This window comes from Cetorhinus maximus, chromosome 21 (assembly GCF_964194155.1).
Source record: "Cetorhinus maximus chromosome 21, sCetMax3.hap1.1, whole genome shotgun sequence".
Classification (NCBI taxonomy): Eukaryota; Metazoa; Chordata; class Chondrichthyes; order Lamniformes; family Cetorhinidae; genus Cetorhinus; species Cetorhinus maximus.
In genome coordinates this window covers 10788937-10810390 of record NC_135899.1, presented here as the reverse complement: position 1 = coordinate 10810390, position 21454 = coordinate 10788937, and the positions used below count along the sequence as shown (strand labels likewise).

The 21454-nt window shown below is 43.6% G+C and overlaps 2 protein-coding genes across 6 annotated transcripts in view; both read left to right on the top strand.

Annotated features, from left to right (window-relative positions):
* Positions 1 to 21454, top strand: part of LOC144695670 (uncharacterized) — a 278313-nt gene that overhangs the window by 20174 nt on the left and 236685 nt on the right. The gene's annotated exons all lie outside the window — the stretch shown is intronic.
* LOC144695669 (FK506-binding protein-like) lies at positions 7097 to 18428 on the top strand. 5 transcript variants are annotated; one of them, XM_078566599.1, is made up of 5 exons: positions 7517 to 7901; positions 8852 to 8980; positions 14183 to 14236; positions 16200 to 16357; positions 16811 to 18428. In XM_078566599.1, the coding sequence occupies exon 5, from the start codon at positions 16927 to 16929 to the stop codon at positions 17869 to 17871; it is 945 nt and encodes a 314-aa protein (XP_078422725.1). In that variant the 5' UTR covers positions 7517 to 7901; positions 8852 to 8980; positions 14183 to 14236; positions 16200 to 16357; positions 16811 to 16926; the 3' UTR covers positions 17872 to 18428. The 5 variants fall into 5 exon arrangements, with proteins under 5 accessions (XP_078422723.1, XP_078422724.1, XP_078422725.1 ...); XM_078566597.1 differs by lacking the exons at positions 7517 to 7901; positions 16200 to 16357 and adding an exon at positions 7097 to 7164; XM_078566598.1 differs by lacking the exons at positions 7517 to 7901; positions 16200 to 16357 and adding an exon at positions 7102 to 7119.

Genomic DNA, 21454 nt, shown 5'->3' with positions numbered 1-21454 from the left:
AGTTGTTCACTCCCAGGGTGCCTTAGGGGTTAAGGTGTCGGGATACAATATAGCTAACTGTATCCTTTAGCTTCTGCTAAAAATAGTGTGTGTGTGTGTGTGTGTGTGTGTGTGATTCGTGCTTATTGATTTATTGTTGTCAATGCAATGGACTTAAGACAGTAATAGGATAGGGTCAGGATGATTAGTTAAAAGCCCAAAAAGTAACCAAGTTGACATCTGGTGAAGAACTTCCAACAAAATGCCAGATTTGGTCGAACACAATAAAAGGATTATGTTACAACCATATTTTGTGTCAGATTTGAATGCTCATACAAAGGAGAGAAGGGGGAAGGGTCGGAATGTTTTTGACGTGTTCGGCCAAATCTTGGATACACACAATGTCCCTTGAGCAGCAGACATACAGACCAATAGGTGCAATTATCCAGTTTTTCTTATAGGTGGAGATGTAACCTCGTCTACCCTTTTTTCTTATGTTCGCTATTGGGATTTGTAAGTCTCTAGCAGGCACTCTGAAGGGTACTGATCTGGCCAGATTTTGAAGGTGCAGTGAGCTGGGAGGAATAATTTTGACTTTTGGTGATAATTTTATGGGTGATGTTGGGTTTTCAGCCCTTTTATACCACCCTCCTGATTTCTATTTTATCCAATCATGAGATGTTGCTGGTAAGATCAGCATTTATGCTTCATTGCACTTAAAAATGTCGTGGCCTCCTTTAAGATGACCGAGTCAGTCATTGCTGTGCACTTGGAGTCACCTAGTGGACAGACTAGGTAAGAACAGCAGGTGGATTAATGGGGTTTTTACAGTAATCCAGTTGGTTCATAGTCTCATTACAGATACTAGTTTTTTAATTCCAGGTTTTATTGAATTAACTGGATTTAATTTCCCTCTCTGCAGTAGTGGGATTTGACATCATGCCTTCAGATTACCAATTCAGCAACATAACCATGATAATACCATATCCTTTTAGCTCCCATTGGAGTCTAAGGAGAGGTACACAAAGAGCAGTTGATATGATATTGCCTGTTTTTATACTACCAGCCAAAGTTGACATGAATCCCCCCCTCCCCTCCAGGTGGTGCTTGTTCATTAGAATGGTCTGCAAGGGAAACCAGTGATGGGTACTTACGGAATTTCTTCTCATAGTTGCAATGAAAGGCTATCAGTCTTCCAAAATTAACTTCTGCTTGATTCAGGTCTGAATGGTTTTAAACAACAAATATATATAAATATTATAGAAATATTTGAGTGTTGTTCTATACACCTCGTCTATAGCCTTACATTAAATGATAAGCAATTAATGCAACCTGGTTGTCCGCAGACTTCAAGTTGATTAAGCTCAGCCTCCGTCACTAGGCTATGGAATTTTGACTGAGCCAAGGCCGCTAACCTTTGCAAGGTTGTGGGGGGTGGGGCGGGTGGAACTGTGTGTTTATATTATTCAGCTGCCTTGTGATGTACTTATCTCCGAGTTAGTAATTATTGCATCGAACTGCTGACGTGCTCCCATTCAAGGTGGGTTGTTTTCATACCATCCTAATCTCCTCGACCTCCAATTCTGTAGGTTTGCTTTTGTCCTCGAAAATATGTAGGCTTCCTGTTATTTGAAAGTATCTGGTTCTTAATGGTTCTTCCCGAATGGAATACAATATCCATCAGCTTAACTGGTATATCAAAAGCTAACGTGCCACAAGGGCATATTAACCTGGCAGGGCTTGATGGGAGGATCGCCAAGCTGCAATAATCAGCATTTTTAAAATTTATTCTTTCATGGATCCCGGGCATTGCTGGAAAGGCCAGAATTTGCTGCCCATCCTTAATTTATCTTGAATTGAATGGCTTGCTTGGCCATTTCAGAGTCAACCACATTGCTGTGGGTCTGGAGTCACATGTAGACCAGACCAGGTAAGGATAAAGGACATTGCGGCAATCAATGATGGTTGTCATGGTCACCATTACTGAGGCTAACTTTCAATTCAAGATTTTATTAATTGAATTTAAATTCCACCAGCTGCTGTTGTGGGATTTGAACCCATGTCATCAGAACATTAGCCTGGTCCTCTGGATTATGAGTCCAGTGACATACACCACCACATTCCCTGGAATAGTCCCTCCTTTTGAAACTGAGTGAAACCACTCTGGATCAGTTTTCCACTTTGACCCCCAATCTTTCTTTCTGCCTTTGCCTTAGATCACCCTGACTCTCCCACCAGTTTTTACATTTCTATAAACACGCATGACATGTATGCATTGCTCAACAAGTCCCTTTGGCTTTATCTCATTTGTTGATAATCAGCCAGGAGCTCTCCTGCATGTTACCCTGGGGACAGCTCTCAGCTGACCTGGATCCTTGTTTTCCTCTTTCGTTTTGTTGGGGCTTGTTAAGTTTCTGATAATTGGCAGCAGCAAATAACAAAGTAATTATCCATGGGTGTATTGAGATGTTACTCAACTGCTGCCATTGTTTCCTTCTTAACCCAAACCTCTCAATATCTGTTCTCAAATTCTGATTTTCCTGATGTAGCTGAGATCATGGCTTATTCTATTAAGTGCTGGAAGGCTGGAGGTCAGGGCGATTGGATACTCATGTTGAATCAACAAATTGTCAGTGTCTGAAGGAATATCGCTGTGCACTATGAGGCTAGATGACACCGGTATCAGGACCTCATGATCTATCTTTATAACCTGGGTTGGTTCAATCCAGCAAGAGAAGTGGCTTGACCAGGGCAGTTGAGGGGTCCATACTCACAAATGGCCACAGTGACACAGTAGCATCCCCGTCCAACATAACTAGGTTCTGTTGTCTTGGATGCCATCTCATTGTAGACATGGTGGAATTTGGCTTCCTTATTCCAAACAAACCAACATGCCAGTTTATTTGTTTCTAACAGATCATGTCGACATACCAAGGTAACTTTGATCAATAAACATCCTGCCAGGTGTGAGACTATCTATGTTTCATTTATTTGATATAGAGCTAAATGATACAACTTTAAAGTTGGGGGGGGGGGGGCGGCGGTGGTGCTCGATCAGTGACACTGGGAGTGTTTTGTACACAAATCTTTGAAGTCGGCAATACAAGTTAACAATACCAGTTAAAAAAGCATATGGGGCAGAGTGCTTCCTGGGCTTTACAAATGGATGAATAAAGTACAAAAAGCCAGGATGTTGTGCTAAACCGATATAAAACATTATTTTGGCCTCAGCTGCAGCCCTGTGCCCCATTCTGGGCACCGCACTTTAGGAAGGATTGGTGAAGGTACATAAGAGATTTACCAGAATGGTTGCAGGAATGAGGAAGTATAACAATGTGGATTGACTGCAGAAGCTGCAATTGATCTCCTTAGAGTTGAGAAGGCTAAGAGGAAATTTGGAAGTAGTAATTAAAAGTTTGAAGGGTTTAGATTGAGCAAACAAAGAGAAATTGCTTCCTATGGCTGAAGGATCAAAAGCCATAGGGCACAGAGTTCAGCGACAAGAATGGAGAAACTTTTTTACACAACGAGTCGTTAGGATTTATAATGGACTGCCTGACAGGGTGGTGGATACTGATTCGTCAGTAGCTCTCACAAAAGGAATTGGATAAAATCTTGAAGGAGAAAGGGGAAAAGGGGTGAGTGGGGAGAGAGGACCTAACTGTAATGCTTGCCGAAAGAGCCGACACAGTCTCCATGGCCCCAATAGCTTTCATCAGAGCTGAAGCACTTTATGATTCTATGATTTCAAAGGTATGTAGAGGTGATATTCCTTATGCATTTGCCCCTCCCAAGCACCAATTGATTCTACCGCCCATATTTCTAGAGCCACATGCTGTCAGACCTGCTGAGTTTTTCCTGCAATTTTTGTTTTTGTCCCTGGTTCTGTTAATAGTCAAAGTAAATATGTAATATACACCCGGATACTAAGCTTTATAAATGGTGTGAAAAGCAGTCTGAAACAAATGATGTACCAACCATGCAGAGAAATCGACGGTTGCAACAACAGTGATTTTTCTGATGACTACCTAGATGGATAAGTTAGTACGGTGACTCACCTGTACCTTTGATAAGGCCAAGGGTCAGCAAGAATAATTTTTCCTCTGGCAATACGTATAACTTGTATGAAGAGTCATATGGACTCGAAACGTTAACTCTGTCTTTCTCTCCACAGATGCTGTCAGACCTGCTGAGTTTTATCAGCAATTTTTGTTTTTGTTTCAGATTTCCAGCATCTGCAGTATTTTGCTTTTAACAGAACCAGGGCCTCTCTTTACTTTCTTTCTTGATACCAATTGACGGAGTGTCAGGCTGCAAACATATTCAATGGAAAGCGACTGAGGTTGTTAAGTCGGTCGAGCTAGTAGCTTCATATCATGTCACGTTCAAGGGTCAGGATGTGGCCACCACTCGTCTGTCATTTCCAGTATTATAATGTGCATGCTGTCCAATGTGGGAAATAAAGGGTTAATGAAATTACTATGAGTTATGCTTGTGAAAGCTGTGTCCTTTGCTGTATTTTTCCATAACTCTTAGCTCACACACCTGGCTTGTCTTTTCTAGATGTGTTTTGTTAGAGATGAAGTCACTGTAGCCGATAAGCTTGAGCTGTTATGTTTTTCTTACATCTTGTACTTTCCCACTAGCTTTCAGACAAAACATGCCCAGTTAGCTGTAGCTGTATTGTGTAAAAATGTATGTTATTGTAACTGAAATTTGAGAGATTCTGCAGCTTGAATCTTTTCCTTCTATGCTTAAAATAAATATTTCCTCGCTTTAAGCAACTTCGGACTCTGACTGGCATTTGTCCTACAACACTTTCTCTTAGGCCTATTAGCCCTGGTCCCTTGTAGGATTAGAATTGATGGATCTGGATCCATTGTTCTGTTTGTACTCTAGCTCACTTTGAATGGAAATTATAGCAGCTTTTATTTGTTAAGATAATAACCTCTGGGAAAATGGAATGGTTTAAGCAGGATAGGTTTCCCGCAATTAAGCTGACGTTTTCACCTTACATATATTTGGGTTGACTTTACTTACTGTTACCTAGCAGCCTTTGAATTTGGGCTGCCAATTGCCTGAAGATGGGCGGATGTGGATAGTCACCTGGTCTTCTGCATTGCATCCTGTGGTGATGGGTTCTGGGGTATGTGGAGGGATCTGCTCATGTGGACCCAAAGCTTGGGCCACCAGCACCCACAGTGGTGTCAAAAGCTGTCCCATACCAAAACGAGTTGTCAATCAGGGAGTTTACCTCTGATCAGCTATCTGCACATTAGTTCCCTCTAAATGGACACCCTTCTCTTCCTCTTCCTGGGAGGAACATCAGGTCCCTGGTGGCACTCCCCAACCTGCGTACTGACTCTGAAGCTTAGGTCAGATGGTGACTGCCTTGTTCTCTTTGGATGGAAATAATAGTGTAGCAGCTCTTTCATTGCCGCACAAGAACCTTTAGGCGAATGTAACAGATTGGAATGGAAAGGGTCAAACAGGGCAGCAGTCAGGGTTCTTGCAGAGTAACCCGAGGTGTGTTAGCATCATTTGTGTCATGTGAAAGATGACACTTCTGTGGTTGAGGGAGTGCTGCATTTTTGGATGAAATGTTAAACTGAGGCCTTGTCTGCCCTCTCAGGCCAATGTAAAAGATTCCACTATTCAGAAGAGCAGGTAAGTTTTCGATGGTGTTCTGGCAATATTTATCACTCAATCAACATCATTAAAAAAATGATAATCTGGCCATTATCTAATTTCTGCCTGTGGGAGCTTACTTGTGCAAATTGGTTGCCGCATTTCCCTAATTGCACCCGTGTTTACACTTCAAAAGTACTTTATTGGGTGTAAAGCACTTTGGGATGCCCTGAGGCTGTGAAACCAATGAACGTACTACTCATGGCAAACATGAGACCTGAGTCTTGTTTTATGCGTCTAGATACAAATGACTGGCTGAAGATCCCACTGCAGCATCGAAAGATCTTCTGGCATGAAAATTCATTGACCTGAAACATTTCTGAAATGTTTCTCCCACTCTACAAATGGTGCCTGACCTGCTGAGTCTTTCCAGCATTTTCTGCTTTTATTTCAGATTGCCAGCATCCACAGTATTTTGCTTTGGTAACACCTTCCAAAGTAACTGATTGCCTGTGAGCTTGACCTGGGGATACAGTTCAACAGCAGTGTGTTTTTTACCTTTTGGACTCTCCTTTCCAGTTTGCATTAAGTGTTCTCCGCCATGTCCTTATTCTCTGTAGAAATTAGCAGACAAGAGGCAGGATCACTGAGTGGAGCCACAGCTTGAAATGTGCTCTTTGCCAGTGGCCATTTGTAAGAAGGTGCCTTAACAACATCAGTAGAACCTCTATTTGACACCGAGGTAACTGAACTATTATCAGCTTGGCTGTCGGCTTCAGGTTTTCCAGGGCTGCTGAGTCGAAAGTCGAGCCATTGCGCCTTCATCATTTGTTGAGCTCCTTTCTTTCCTCCTTTCTCATCGTTTTTTTCCTCAGACCACGGTGTCGCACCATTTGAATGAGCTGCTCTTGAGTTTCTGGCTGCACTTCAGCTCCCCCACTCCTCATCTTTGCCCATCCCTGCCCTCCCAGTGTGGAGGAGGGGAGCTGGCAGCTGTATGGCCTCCTCCTTGGTCTGCTCTTCCTGGGCCTGGCCTGGTCAAGGTGGCCACTAACAGGTCCAGGCAGGGCGTGGTGGAGGGGGTCGCTCAGTGCGACTGCCAGTGTCCCCTCCCTGGCTCTGCTTGTGCCCAGGGTTCCCCTGAGAGAGGGGATGGGCAAACCAACCACGAGCGACGGGCACTCGAGGGCACAGTTGGCCCCAGGAACAACATTTCAATTTGATTGGTTTGGCTTCCTTTCGCTTCACTCCCAAATTGGGGGCCATCATCTCTTGGTCAGCTGGATTCCTGACAGGTAACTCAGTCATGCTAAGGGAGTGAGAGAAAGAGAGTGAAAGTGAGAAAAAAAGGTCGGCCATTAGCCGCCCAGGCAACCAAAGGGCTGTTGCTAAGGAAGTGACGTCGGCACGCCTCCGGATGTTGGGGTCCGCTGACGGTTGGTGGATGAGGGAAGGGAGCTAGCGATCGGGAGGGGGGTTTGTTTTTGAATCTTCAACCGTCGCTCGCGCGGGGTAGGCGGAGAGCGAGCCGCCGGCATACCCCGGGAGGCTGGGGAGGTTGGGGGGGGGGGGACTGTAAGGCTGCTTTCTAAACCCTGGATACGCGGGGGAGGGATGTCAGTTTTTATTGAGTGCAGAGGGGGACTATTACTGAGGGACGAGAGGTGGGCTATTACTGAGGGGGGAGGGAGGTGGGGTTATTACTGAGGGGGGAGGGAGGTGGGGTTATTACTGAGGGGGGAGGGAGGTGGGGTTATTACTGAGGGGGGAGGGAGGTGGGGTTATTACTGAGGGGCGAGGAGATTATTACTGAGGGTGGTTATTGTTACTGAGTGTGCGGGGATAGAAAATTAGAGTGTAGGGAGGGAGCATTATTTATGAGACAAAAGGGTGATTATTAGGCGGATTATTACTTGAGGGGAGAGAGGACTTAATTACTGAGGTGAAAGGGGGATTTTTACTGAGTGGGAGTAAGTGGGGATTATTATTGAGTGTGGTGGATTATTACTGAGGGGAGAGAGAGGGTAATTACTGAGCAGGAAAGGGGAATTATATATACTGAGAAGATGGGGAATTTTTTTCCGTGGGGGTTTATTACTGGTGGATTATTATTGAGGTGACGGTGAATTATTACTGAGGGGGAACTGCTGATGAGAGGGGAGAGTTATTGTTGATGGGAGTGTGATTATTCATCTGGAAGGGTTCAGGGAGGTTATGACTGAGGAGAGAGGCATTGAAGTGGGAGAGGACCACATTCACCAAGGGAGCAACAAGGATTGGAGAGGGTGGGAGAGGTGAAAATTGCAAAGGAAATGATTAGTGATAAGACCATAAGACATAGGAGCAGAAATTAGGCCATTCGGCCCATTGAGTCTGCTCCGCCATTCAATCATGGCTGATAAGTTTCTCAACCCCATTCTCCCACCTTCTCCCCGTAACCTTTGATCCCCTTACCAATCAAGAACCTATCTATCTCGGTCTTAAATACACTCAATGACCTGGCCTCCACAGCCTTCTGTGGCAATGAATTCCATAGATTCACCACTCTCTGGCTAAAGAAGTTTCTCCTCATCTCTGTTCTAAAAGGTCTTCCCTTTACTTTGAGGCTGTGCCCTCGGGCCCTAGTCTCTCCTACTAATGGAAACATCTTCCCCACGTCCACTCTATCCAGGCCTTTCAGTATTCTGTAAGTTTCAATCAGATCCCCCCTCATCCTTCTAAACTCCATCGAGTATAGACCCAGAGTCCTCAAATGTTCCTCATATGTTAAGCCTTTCATTCCTGGGATAATTCTCGTGAACCTCCTCTGGACCCTCTCCAGGGTCAGCACATCCTTCCTAAGATACGGGGCCCAAAATTGCTCTCAATATTCTAAATGTGGTCTGACCAGAGCCTTATAAAGCCTCAGCAGCACATCCCTGCTTTTATATTCTAGTCCTCTCGAAATAAATGAATAGTGATAGATTGGTTACATAACTTAGGGAGACAGAGTTACGGATGGCTGACATATTGGAAGTTTAGAAGTATCCTTCAGGATAGTTATCCAAAATGAAAATTATTGGTATTTTGCTTTCATGAAAAGTATCATTTTTTGTTTCAAATTTTAGGGTAACTACTGTATTTTTTTGAAGCAGATTTTTTTTTTAGTTTCAAAAGCGAGAATTTTTTCACAACATTGTGCTTAACTTTCTGAATGTGCATTGCTTCTAAATATTAATGCCATTTTTTTTGTGAATAAATGTAGTGCACCCTTATAGCCAATCCTGTTGTATTCTGCTGATCTCACACAATGGTGGATACATTGGCAGCTGATGGATATGAACTTGTAAAGCAAGTAAGCAAGGAAGAAGTCCAATTCCTCATTACTGCTTGTGTAAGTATCAATTGTTTTATTCTGCTTTGTTGCAATCATGACACATTAAGTTGCACTGTTTTCAAGAATTAGGGCTTCTGAAGTATAATTAGTTCATTTTCAGTATTGATGTTTTAAGATCAAATGGCTTTTGGAGACGAAGGGCTTAAGTTCCTGTTGTCCAGTCAAAATACGTCACTAATAGGTAGCAGAAAGTTTTTCCAGTTTTGACACCCAGTAGGGTTATTGAGCGCTGCTTGGGTCAGGGAAGCATGGTTTGAAACACTTCCCTTCAGAAGTGCGAGGTAAGACATTTGTGGAACACAAACAAGGCAAAGAGACGCACGATAAATGGTAGGATACCAAGAAGTGTAGAGAAATAGAGGGAAAATAGCAGATAAGATAGATAAGGAGATCGAGAAGCCATATGGGTTTTTGCCTTTATTAGCTGAGATGTAGAATATAAGATCAGGGACAAAAACAAAAGTACGTGGAAAAACTCAGCAGGTCTGACAGCATCTGCGGAGAGGAATACAGTTAACCTTTCGAGTCAGAAAGACTCTTCATTAGAACTAAGGAAAAATAGAAAAGAGGTGAAATATAAGCTGGTTTAAGGGGGCGGTGGAACAGGTAGAGCTGGATAGAGGGCCAGTGATAGGTGGAGATTGCCAAAAGATGTCATAGGCAAAAGGACAAAGAGGTGTTGATGGTGGTGATATTAGCTAAGAAATGTGCTAATGGTGACATTAAGGGTAGAAAGCAGGACGAGCAAGGTACAGATAGCCCTAGTGGTGGTGGTGGGGGAGAATGGGCTAAAAGGTAGAGATAAAACAATGGATGGAAATACATTTTAAAATAATGGAAATAGGTGGGAAAAGAAAAATATATATAAATTATTGGAAAAAGGGGGATTGGAGAGGGGGTGGGGATGGAGGAGAGAGTTCATGATCTAAAGTTGTTGAACTCGATATTCAGTCCGGAAGGCTGTAAAGTGCCTTCTGTAAAGTAAGATCAGGGAGGCAGCCAACACTGCTCCAAACAATCCAGCTTATCCAATCTTTCTTTACAGCTCAAATTCTTCATTCCTGGCAAAACCCTTGCAAATCCCCTCTGTACCTTCTCCAGTGTGATCCTTCCTATAAGACTCTAGGTGCGGCCTAGCTTTTTACACAGTCCTAGCCTGACGACAGGAGATTTAATTGAAGTGTACAAAATTATCAGGGTCTTGATAGAGTGGATAGGAAGGACTGATTTTCCTCAGCAGAGAGGTCAATAACCAACAAGGCACAGATTTAAAGCAATTGTTAGAAGGATTAGAGGGGAGTTGAATAATTTTTTCACTAGAAGGTGGTGGGGGCCTGGAACTCACCGCCTAAAAGGGTGGTAGAGGCAGGAACCTTCATTGCATTTAAAAATACTTAGATCCACACTTGAGGTGTTGTAACCAAGAACTAGAATGTGGGATTTGGGCTGGAGAGCTCTTTGTCGGCTGGCACGAATACAATAGGCTGAATGGCCACCTCCTGTGCGATACATTTTCTATATTTTAAGCTTCTTGAGTGTTGTGGGAGCTGCACTCATTCAGTCAAGTGTGGAGTATTCCATCACACTCCTGACTTGTGCCTTGTAGATGTTGGGAAAGGCTTTGGGGAGTCAGGAGGTGAGTTACCCGTCGTGGGATTCCTAGCCTCTGACCTGCTCTTGTAGCCACAGTATTTATATGGCTAGTCAAGTTCAGTTTCTGGTCAATGATAATCAGGATATTGATAGTGGGGGATTTGGTGATGCCTTTGAATGTCAGGGTTAGATTCTCTCTTGTTGGAGATGGTCATTGCTTGGCACTTGTCAGCCCAAGCCTGGATATTGTCCAGGTCTTGCTGCATCTGGACATGAACTGCTTCAGTATCTGAGCAGTTGCGAATGGTGGTGAACATTGTGCAATCATCAGCAAACATTCCCACCTCTGACCTTATGATGGAAGGAAGGTCATTGATGAAGCAGCTGAAGATGGTTGGGCCAAGGACACTACCCTGTGGAACTCCTGCAGTGATGCCTTAGAGCTCAGGTGACCGACCTCCAACAATCACAACTATCTTCTTTTGTGCTAGATTTGACTCTAACCAGCGGAGAGTTTTCCCCCTGATTCCTGTTGACTCCAGTTTTGCTAGGGCTCCTTAATGCCACACTCAGTCAAATATGGCCTTGATGTCAAGGGCAGTCACTCTCACCTCACCTCACCTCGGGAGTTCAGCTCTTTTGTCCATGTTTGAATCAAGGCTGTAATGAGTCTGACTGGCCCTGGCAAACCCAAACTGGGCATCAGTGAGCAGTTATTGCTGAGCAAGTGTCACTTGTTTACACTGTCAAACACTCCTTCATCACTTTGCTGATGATCGAGAGTAGACTGATGGGGCAGTAGTTGGCCAGGTTGGATTTGTCCTGCTTTTTGTACACAGGATATAACTGGGAAATTTTCCACATAGCCGGGCAGATGCCAATGTTGTAGTTGTACTGGAACAGCTTGGCTAGGGGCGCAGCAAGTTCTGGAGCACAAGTCTTCAGTACTATTGCCGGAATATTGTCAGGGCCCACAGCCTTTGCACTATCCAGTGCCTTCGGCCATTTGCTGATATCATATGGAGTGAATCGAATTGTCTGAAGACTGGCATCTGTGATGCTGGGGACCTCTGGAGGAAGCAGAGATAGATCATCCACTTGTCACTGCTGGCTGAATGTTATTGCGAATGCTTCAGCCTTATCTTTTGCACTGATGTGCTGGGCTCCCTCAGCATTGAGGATGGGGATATTTGTGGAGCCTCTTCTTCCAGTTAGTTGTTTAATTGTCCACCACCATTCACAGCTGGATGTGGCAGGACTGCAGAGCTTATTTTTGATCTGTTGGTTGTGGGACTGCTTAGCTCTGTCAATCACTTGCTGCTTATGCCATTTGGCACGCAAGCAGTCCTGTATTATAGCTTCATCAGGTTGACACCTCATTTTTAGGTATGCCTGGTGCTGCTCTTGGCATGCTCCAGCACTCTTCATTGAACCAGGGTTAATCTCCTGGCTTGATGGTAATGGTAGAGTGGGGGATATGCCAGGCCATGAGGTTACAGATTATGTTCGAATACAATTCTTCTGCTGCTGATGGCCCACAGCGCCTCATAGATGCCCAGTCTTGAGCTGTTAGATTTGTTCGAAATCTATCCCATTTAGCATGGTGGTAGTGCCACACAGTGGAGGGTTGCCTCAATATGAAGGCGGGACTTCGTCTGCACATTGACTGTGTGTCGGTCACTCCTACCAATACTGTCATGGACAGACACGTGTTTTTCCCTCTTGTAGGTTCCCTCATCACCTGCCGCAGACTCTGTCTAGTAGCTTTGTCCTTTAGGACTTGGCCAGCTCGGTTCAGTAATGGTGCTAACTAGACATTCTTGGTGATGGATATAGAAGTCCCCCATCCAGAGTATATTCTGCGCGCCCCCCCCCCCCACCTCACCCCCCCGCCTCACCCCCCAGTGCTTCCTCCAAGTGGTTTTCAACGTGGAGGAACACTAATTCATCAGTTGAGGGAGGGTGGTATGTGGTAATGAGCAGGAGGTTTCCTTGCCTGTGTTTGACCTGATGCCACAAGACTTCACCAGGGCAACTCCCTCCTGACTGCTGGTGGGACAGGACATACCCAGGGATGGTGATGGTGGTGCCTGGGACATTATCTAAGATATGATTCTGTGAGTATGACTATGTCCAGGTGTTGCTTGATTAGTCTGTAAGACAGCTCTCCCAATTTTGGCACTAGCCCCCCCAGATGTTAGTAAGGAGGATTTTGCAGGGTCGACTGGGCTGAGTTTGCCATTGTCATTCCCGGTTCCTAGTCGATGCCAGGTGATCCGTCCAGTTTCATTCCTATTTTGAGGAGTTTGATACAACTGAGTGGCTTGTTAAAGCCATTTCAGAGGTCATTTAAGAGTCAACCGCATTGCTGTGGTTCTGGAGTCTCATGTAGGCCAGACCAGGTAAGGACGGCAGATTTCCTTTCCTAAAGTACAGTAGTGAATCAGATGGGTTTTTATGACAATCGAGAATGGTTTCATGGTCATCATTAGACTTTTAATTCCAGATTTTTATTGAATTCAAACCCGGGCCTCCAGAGCATTACCCTGGGCCTCTGGATTACTAGTCAAGTGACAATACTACTATGCCATCACCTCCCAATGTGTTTGAAGTAGCATGTGCTGAGAGGCCCAGCCTTACCTACACAGTAGTGTATTGTCCCCAGATACCTCCGCAGAATGTACAGACATTGCCATCTCCCTGGTATCAGAAATTATCCTATCACAAATCTTGATTACATTTCTGACCCATTAAATTATGGGTCCCTGCTGGTATTTCCGTTGAGTGGGAATTCCCACCTCTGTAAAACAGTAGAGGAGTTATCAGACTGTAGGTGCGCAACAGGAATGGGAGAAGCATAGCACAGCATCATTGCACAGAAAGAGGCCATTCAGCCCATTGAGACCATGCCAGCTCCCTGTAGAGCAATTCAGGCAGTCCCATTCCATGACTCTAAACCTGCAGCCCTGCAAATTTATTTCCCTCAAGTGTTCATCCAGTTTCCATTTGAAATCATTCATCGCCTCTGCTTCCAGCATAAGCAGCTAGTTCCAAGTAATCACCATTCAAACAATAATTACAAGGGGCTCATTGACTTCTTTGTCTTTTAGATCAAGGTCATTCAGACTACCCAATCAGCTACCTTTGCCTGCATTTCTCCCTTCCACTAGCCCACTTGGCCAAACTTGCTCTAAGGCTCCCCTTGTCCAGGCCCTGAACTCACATCATTCTCTAGTTTCTTTCCTACCTGCCCACATGCCCTCCCTGAGCTCATTTTGTCCAGAAGATCCACCTCCTGCTCCCTTAATTCTATTCCCACTAAACTGCTGACCACCCAGTGTTCCCTCTTGTCCTCCACTTAGCTGATATTGTTAGGAGTTCTCTCTCTTCATGTGTTGTTCCTCTCTCCTTTAAATCTGCAGTAATAACCCCGCTCCTCAAAAAAAAACATTTGTAAACTATCGTCTTTGTAAACTACCATACCATCTCCAACCTCCTTTCCCTATCCAAAGTACTTGAATGTGTTGTCGCCTACCAAATGCATTCAAATCTTTTCTGGAATGCCATGTTTCAATCCCTCTAATCAGGTTTCTGTCCCTGCCACAGGTATCAAAACAGCTATCAAAGTCACAACTGGCACCCTATGTGACAGTGATAAAGGTAAACATTTCCTCCTCGTCCTTCTCGATCTGTTTGCCACCTTTGACATGGTTGACCACACCATCCTTTTCCAACACCTCCTCTATCATCCAGCTGGGTGCTACTGCTCTCATCTGGTTCTATTCTTAGCTATCTAATCATAGTCATAGGTTCACTTGCAATGACTTCTTCTGATGCTTCCACACTGTTACCTCTGGTGTCCTCCAAGAACCTATGCTTGGCCCTTCCTATTTTTCATCTATGTGCTGCCCCTCGGCGATATTATCTCGGCGTTAGTTTTAACATCTACAATGCCCAGCTCTTCCTCAGCGCTACCTCTCTCTCTCGACTCCCCCACTATTGCTAAATTATCAGACTGCTTATCTAACATCAGTACTGGATAAGCAGAAATTTCCTCCAAGTAAATAATGGGAAGGCTGGAACCATCGTTTTTAGTCTGCACTCCAAACTATGTTTCCTAGCTGCCAACTTCATCCCTTTCCCTGGCAACAGTCTCAGATTGAACCAATCTGTTTGCAACCTTGGTGCCACACTTGACCCCGAGATGAGCTTTTGACCTCATTCATTTAATCATGAAGACTGCCTGTTTCCATCTATGTAACGCTGCTAGACTTTGCCCCTGCTTTAGCTTATGTTGTGTTGAAACCTTCATCCATGCCTTCATTACCTCAAGACTTGATTATTCCAAAGCACTCCTTGCTGGTCACGCACATTCTACCCGCTGTAAACTTGAGGTCATCCAAAACTCTGCTAACCATGTCTTAACTCGCAGAAAGTCCTGTTCCTCTTTCACCCCTGTGCTCACTGATCTGCATTGTGTCTCAATCAAGCAACACCTTGATTTTAAAATTCTCATCCCTGTTTACAAATCCCTTCATGTCCTTGCCTTGCCTGTGTCTGTGATCCCCTCCAGCCCCACTGCAAGATATCTGTGCTCCCCTAATTCTGGCTCCTTGAGCATTCAAAAATGTAATTGTTGTACCGTTGAGCATAGGCCATCAATTGCCTAGGCTGTATGCTCTGGAACTCTCTCCCAACGCCTTTCCATCACACTACCTCACTTTCCTCTTTAAGAGTATCTCTTTGACTATACTTTTGGTCATGTGATCTAATAGCTCCTTCCTTGGCTCATTCTCATACTTTGTTCTATAATGCTTCTTAAAGTGACTTGGGACATTTCATTATGTTAAATGTTATATAAATATGTAACTTATCATTATCACACACTGCATAAATAAAAAAAGTTGTCCTCACATTTTCCCTAAATCTCTTTCCCAAAACCTTAAATTCGTGTACCCTAGACCTTGTATGATTAGACAATGGGAACAGCTTTTCTTTGCCTACTTTATCTAAACCTGTCATAGTCTTGTACACCTCTATCAAATCTGTCCTCAATATTCTTTACTCCTAGAACAACATTTCCAGCTTCTCCAATCTAATGTGTAGCTAATATCCCTCATCCCTGGACCCATCCTGAAAATCTCCTCTGCACCCTCTCAAGCACCCTCTCAAGAACCCTCAAAACCGTCCTAAAGTGGTGACCAGGGCTGGATGAAATACTGTAGTTATGTCCTAACTGGAGCTTTATGAATGGTCAGCACAATTTGCCTGCTTTTGTACTCAATAAGTCTATTTATGAACCTCAAGAACGCATATGTTTTGTTAACTACTAACTCATTATGTCCTGCCAGCTTCAAAGATCTATGCACATGAACCTCCCCCATCCTCACCCTGTTTCTGTACTCTCTTTAGACTGTGCCATTAAGTCTGTATTGCCTCTCCCTATCCCTTCTGCCAAAATGCATCAACTTACACTTCTCTGTATTAAATTCCATCTGCGACTTGTCTGCCCATTTTGCTAGTCTATGCCCTGCATCATCCTCATTGTCAGCCACACCTCCAGTTTGGTATCATCAAATTTTGAAATTTTACTGTGTTCTAATATGCAAGTTATTATATACAGCGAAAAATAAAAGTGGTTCTAGCATAGAACCTTGGGGAAGACCACTGTCTACCATCCTCCAACTTGTAAAACAACCATTTACCACAATTACAAAAATGAAATACCACGTATGCTGGAAATCTGAAATAAAAACAGAAAATCCTGGGAATATTCAGCAGGTCGGCAGCATCTGTGGAGAAAGAAATGGAGTTAGTGTTTTGGGTGTGTAACCTTCCAGAACTGTTCTGATTATTAATGTGCTGCACGCTGTGGAATTAAGTTGTACAGGTCACATTCCTTGTGATGAGTTTGCTGTTGTTGCAGTGGCTATTGGTCCTTAAGGAAATGTAAAATCAACTAGGGTTCTTCACTTGATTGCTAGACATTGTGAAAAGGGTGTGAGACAAACACGCACACATCAGGCTGTGACATCTCTGGTAATACATTTAACTGCAGTACCTTAGACTAGCATGAAGAGTGGCTATTTGGGAGTGGTACAACATGGCTTATGGCACCTTTTTTTTAAAAAGCGAACATCACCAAGTATCAGGCACTATAAGGAAAAATTGTGAACTTAATTTTGAATGCTCATATAATCTTTGGTATTTTATTTTTCAAAAATAAACTTGCAGATGATTACTGAGTGAGTCGATTTCTGTACGTGACTTGGGAACCATTACCTCAGTCAGATTTTTATGCACCAACTGTGCCTCAGTGAGGTGGGAATGATCATTCAAATTGAGGAATAATGGCTGCAAGCCAATTGAGTGAGACCTTGGAGGTCACCAATCAGAGTGATGGACCAGAAGAAGCTAGAAATCCAAATACTCCCTCTAAAGAGTGGACTAATCCTGAACCTTTTACTTTGGCGTGCCCAGATGGTTCCTTTGTGAAGAAAATTCTACAGAGGGGTAGTGGCCTCGACAAACCTAAAGAAGGCTCTAAGTGTCGTGTTTGTGTGGAAGTAGAACCCTCCTGCAATTTTGACACAGCGACACATTTCCAGAATGGGATCAATCGATCAGTTGAGATGATTCTTGGGGAAAGCGATACCCAGTTTGCACAAATAATCGAGAAATGTGTTGAAACGATGCTGCTGGGAGAGCAGTGTGAGATACTCCTGGCTCTGGGATTGGCGGAGATATTCACAGACCGTGGGAAAAAACTGAGATTGACTGTGAAACTGGAAGAGTTCACCCTCCACCAGGACTCCTGGCAAATGGGATTTGAGGAAAAGTGGCAGGTGGCCATGCAACACAAAGCCAAAGGCACAGAATATTTTAAAAGTGGGAATCTCTTTGGAGCTGCTCTGCGGTACGCAAAATCACTGAGGCTGCTGGTGACAGCGAAATATGACGTCCCTCTCGAGAAGGGAGAGGAGTACGACCAGACTAGAAAGGCATTGTACTCGAACCTGGCTGCCTGCCAGATAAAACAGAAGCAGTACAGAAATGTCATCCAGAACTGCTCAAAGGCACTGGAGATCGACCCTGACTCCATGAAGTGTCTGTACCGAAGGGGTCAGGCCTATGCCTCCATTAATGAATTTGACAAAGCCAAAGGCGATTTGAGGAGAGTGCTGAAATTGGAGCCGGGAAACTCTGCTGCGGCACAGCAACTCAGAGTTCTTAATGAGCAGGTCAAAGCTCAAAACGAAAAAATGGGCAAGGCAATGAGTAAGCTGTTCATCTGAATGTTTGTACACACTTGGATAAATAATCAAATCGCAGCAACGTTTTTCATTGACAAAATAGCACTTGACCACAGGAAAACGCCATGTTTTGGCCTAACAAAATGTACGTGTTAAAGGATATTTCAGTATTGGTACTATACCTTGGGGTTATAACTGCTATAAAATGATATCGCAAGAGATCCAGGCAGCTCATTCCACAAGTTTATTCATGATTATAATATCAAATTAATTGTTAGTCATCCACACAGTTCTGAATATAATGAAAACTGGGTGATTTCCTGTGACTTTGATTGTGGGTAGTCTGGATACCTGAAGACTGCGGTGAGTTTTAGCTGCTAACCGTAACTGTCATTCATTACATGCTGCATTAACTCGACTGGGTCAGCACTAAGGCGAGCCAGAGTTTGATTGCAATGTGATGAGAGAAATTTGCATATTGCCAAGAGCTTGGAAATTTCTGGCTCCTGATTATATGAAAACTCAGATTTTGACATTTCAAACTGTGGCACCTGTAATGTTGTGTGTAAGTTTTTAAATAAACTGCCAAATTTCCTGTGCAGCTGCCCTCACCAAATTGGATGTTTTGCAGATGAATGTTAACCCATGTGGACCAGAAGATATCTTGCTGTTAAAGTAATTGTGTCAAATTTGTTCTATTGCAAGTTTAACAAAATAATAGTTGTTTGCTTTGAGGGAAAATTACTATTTAGGTTGGAGTTTGACAGTGGGAACGTGTCTCTGACGCATAGTTAATATGAAACTTCTTAGAAAGCAGTCATCATGGCAAATACGCTTGACCTACTGTGCTGTTGGAGAGCAGGATCATTAAGACTGTTCCTATCATTCCACCAAGCAGTGTGAATGGGCTCTTCTGGATCAATGCTGTTTGTGAATGTAGAATGTCCGGAATTCACCAATTACCTTCAATCTCTGTACTCTACCATTGGAGATACTTTCTCCTTATTTACTCCTATCAAAACCCTTCCTGATTTTGAACACCTCCACCAAATCTCCTCTTATTCTGCTCTCTTCCATGGAGAAACATTTCATGTTTCTAAGAACATATGAAAAAGCAGCAGTAGGCAATTCGGACCCTCGAGCCTGCTTCGCCATTCAATAAGATCATGGCTGATTTGTTTGTATTTCAAGTTCTACATCCCTATCTACCCCCGATAACCCTTGATTCCCTTGTTTAACAAGAATATATCTACCTCTGCCTTAAAAATATTCAATGATCCTTCTTCCACTGCCTTCTGAGCCAGGGAGTTCCAAAATCTCACAAGCCTCGGAGGAAAAAAAATTTCTTTGCGTCTGTCCTATAAAGGCAACCCCTATCTTTAAAGCAGTTACCCCTAGTTCTGGACTCACCTACAAGAGGAAACATCCTTTCCACGTCCACCTTGTCAAGACCATTCAGGATCTTACATACTTCAAACAAGTCACCCGTCACTCTTCCAAGCTCCGGTGGCAACGAGTCCAGCCTGTCCAACCTTTCCTCATTAGAAAACACGCTCATTCCAGCTATCAATCTAGTAAACCTCCTCTGAACCACCTCCTAAATCATTTACATCGTTCCTTAAATAAGGAGACCAAAACTGCACACAGCATTCGAGATGCGGTCTCACCAGTGCCCCGTATAACTGAAGCATATCATCCTTACTTTTATGTTCATATCCTTCCGTAATAAAGGTGCTGCATTCTTAGCCTTCTTGATTTCATGCTGTACCTGAATACTAACTTTTTGTGACTCATGCACGAGAACACCTAGATCCCGCTGCACCACGGAATTCCACAGTTGTTCTCCGTTTTGGTAATACTCTGCCTTTTTATTCTTCCTGCCAAAGTTAACAACTTCACATTTTCCCATGTTACACTTCATCTGCAAGATTTTTGGTCAGTCAGTCAACCTACCTATATCTGTCTGCAGACTCCTCATGTCTTTTTCACGACATAATTTCCTACCTATCTTTGTGCTGCCTGCAAATTTAGCTGCCATGCCTTTGCTTCCCTCACCTAAGTCATTGATGTAAATTGTAACAAGTTGAGGCCCCAGCACAGACACCTGTGGGATTCCACTGGTCACATCCTACCAATCAGACAAACTCATTTATGCATGCTCTTTTTTCTGCCAGCCAGCCAGCCATCCAATCTTCTATCAAGGCTAATATGTTATCACCGACACCATGAACTTTTACTTTCCACAATAACCTTTGATGTAGCACTTTATCAAATGTCTATGTAACTAAAGCCTTTCATCATTGGTATGAGGCTGAAGATGTAGCTGAACATTTACCCACACTTTGGAGAATTGACAAATGGTGAAAGCAGGTAGGGTTTGGTGTTTGAAAATATGACACCTGCAATGTTACAGTACAAAGAATAATTGTGAGGCTATTGCAGTTCTCCCCTTTACCTTCCCAAGCCTTGTGAAGTTATTGAATCTAAGGTATGTCGTATTAAGTCACTATTGTGCTTTCAGGCTCAGCTGTTCTGCTCATACCTAATGACTTTTTTCAGTGGATGTGGAGAATATATGGATGGAAACTTGCTGCTGCACCCCTCTATTCCTTGTTGGTTGAACCTGCCAGAGAATAGCTTAGCCAGGGTTTGCCCCACCTCCGGTATTATAAAATCAGCAGAGGATAAATCCCAGGTCAGTGGTGGCCTATGAAGTTGCAAAGGGTCCATTGGTATCAACAGGAATTTTTAACATGGTCTGCCATGGTATCAGACAAGACTAGCCTAAATCCTGTCGTTGCAGGAGGGTTTCAGCAGAGATCACGCCGGGCACCGTCCACACTTCCAGCTGCACAGTTGCTGTGTGGAATATATAGTGCCTGGTGCACAACATATAGTCAGCAAAGCAGGAATAGGTGAAGGAGTAAATGAGCGAAATGGATCATGCCTTTGCAGGAAGCAGAATGGGAAGATTCAGAATGCAAATTAATTGTAGAGTATGTAAACTCTCAATCCTGGACTTCCCTACTTAACAGCACTATTGGAGCAGCTCCACCATACACTACTACATTCTCAAGGTCAACTAGGGAGGGACTATAAAAGCTGGCCTCTCCAGATATGCCCATTTCCGTCGGAATGAATTACAAAAAAATTGATGTTGTAGGCGCATCCATTACACAAATGGAGTGAAGTGCCAGAAATACATCGATGAGTTAGGGGTGAGAGAATGGTGAAGTTACGACACATATCAAAGAACATCTCTGGATTACAGCAACAACATAAAACAGCACCGCCCTAACCTGCAACCCCGGAGGATCTCGGGAAAGAACTTTGAGTGCTTTACCTATCTGCAAAAAGACGAGTTTATCGGGCGCAGCCTAATTTTTAACCTTATTTAACCTCAATAACCTTTTAATTTAATCTTTTAACTTTATATAACCTCAGTTCAAAGACCACTGGTTGAAAGCTTACCAGGCATATGAAAAGGTTAATACCGAAGTGGAGTTGTGGCCATTAAAATGTATTAGCAGTTGCATAAAAACCAAATTAACTGCTTTAAAACAACGACCCATGATTGAGTTAACTGGTTAATCAGTTGACCACTCCTTGACAAATATACAGTCTG

What these genes read in the sequence shown, in the direction of transcription:
- LOC144695669 (XM_078566597.1), top strand. Translation starts at nt 16,927, where the DNA reads ATGGCTGCAAGCCAATTGAGTGAGACCTTGGAGGTCACCAATCAGAGT.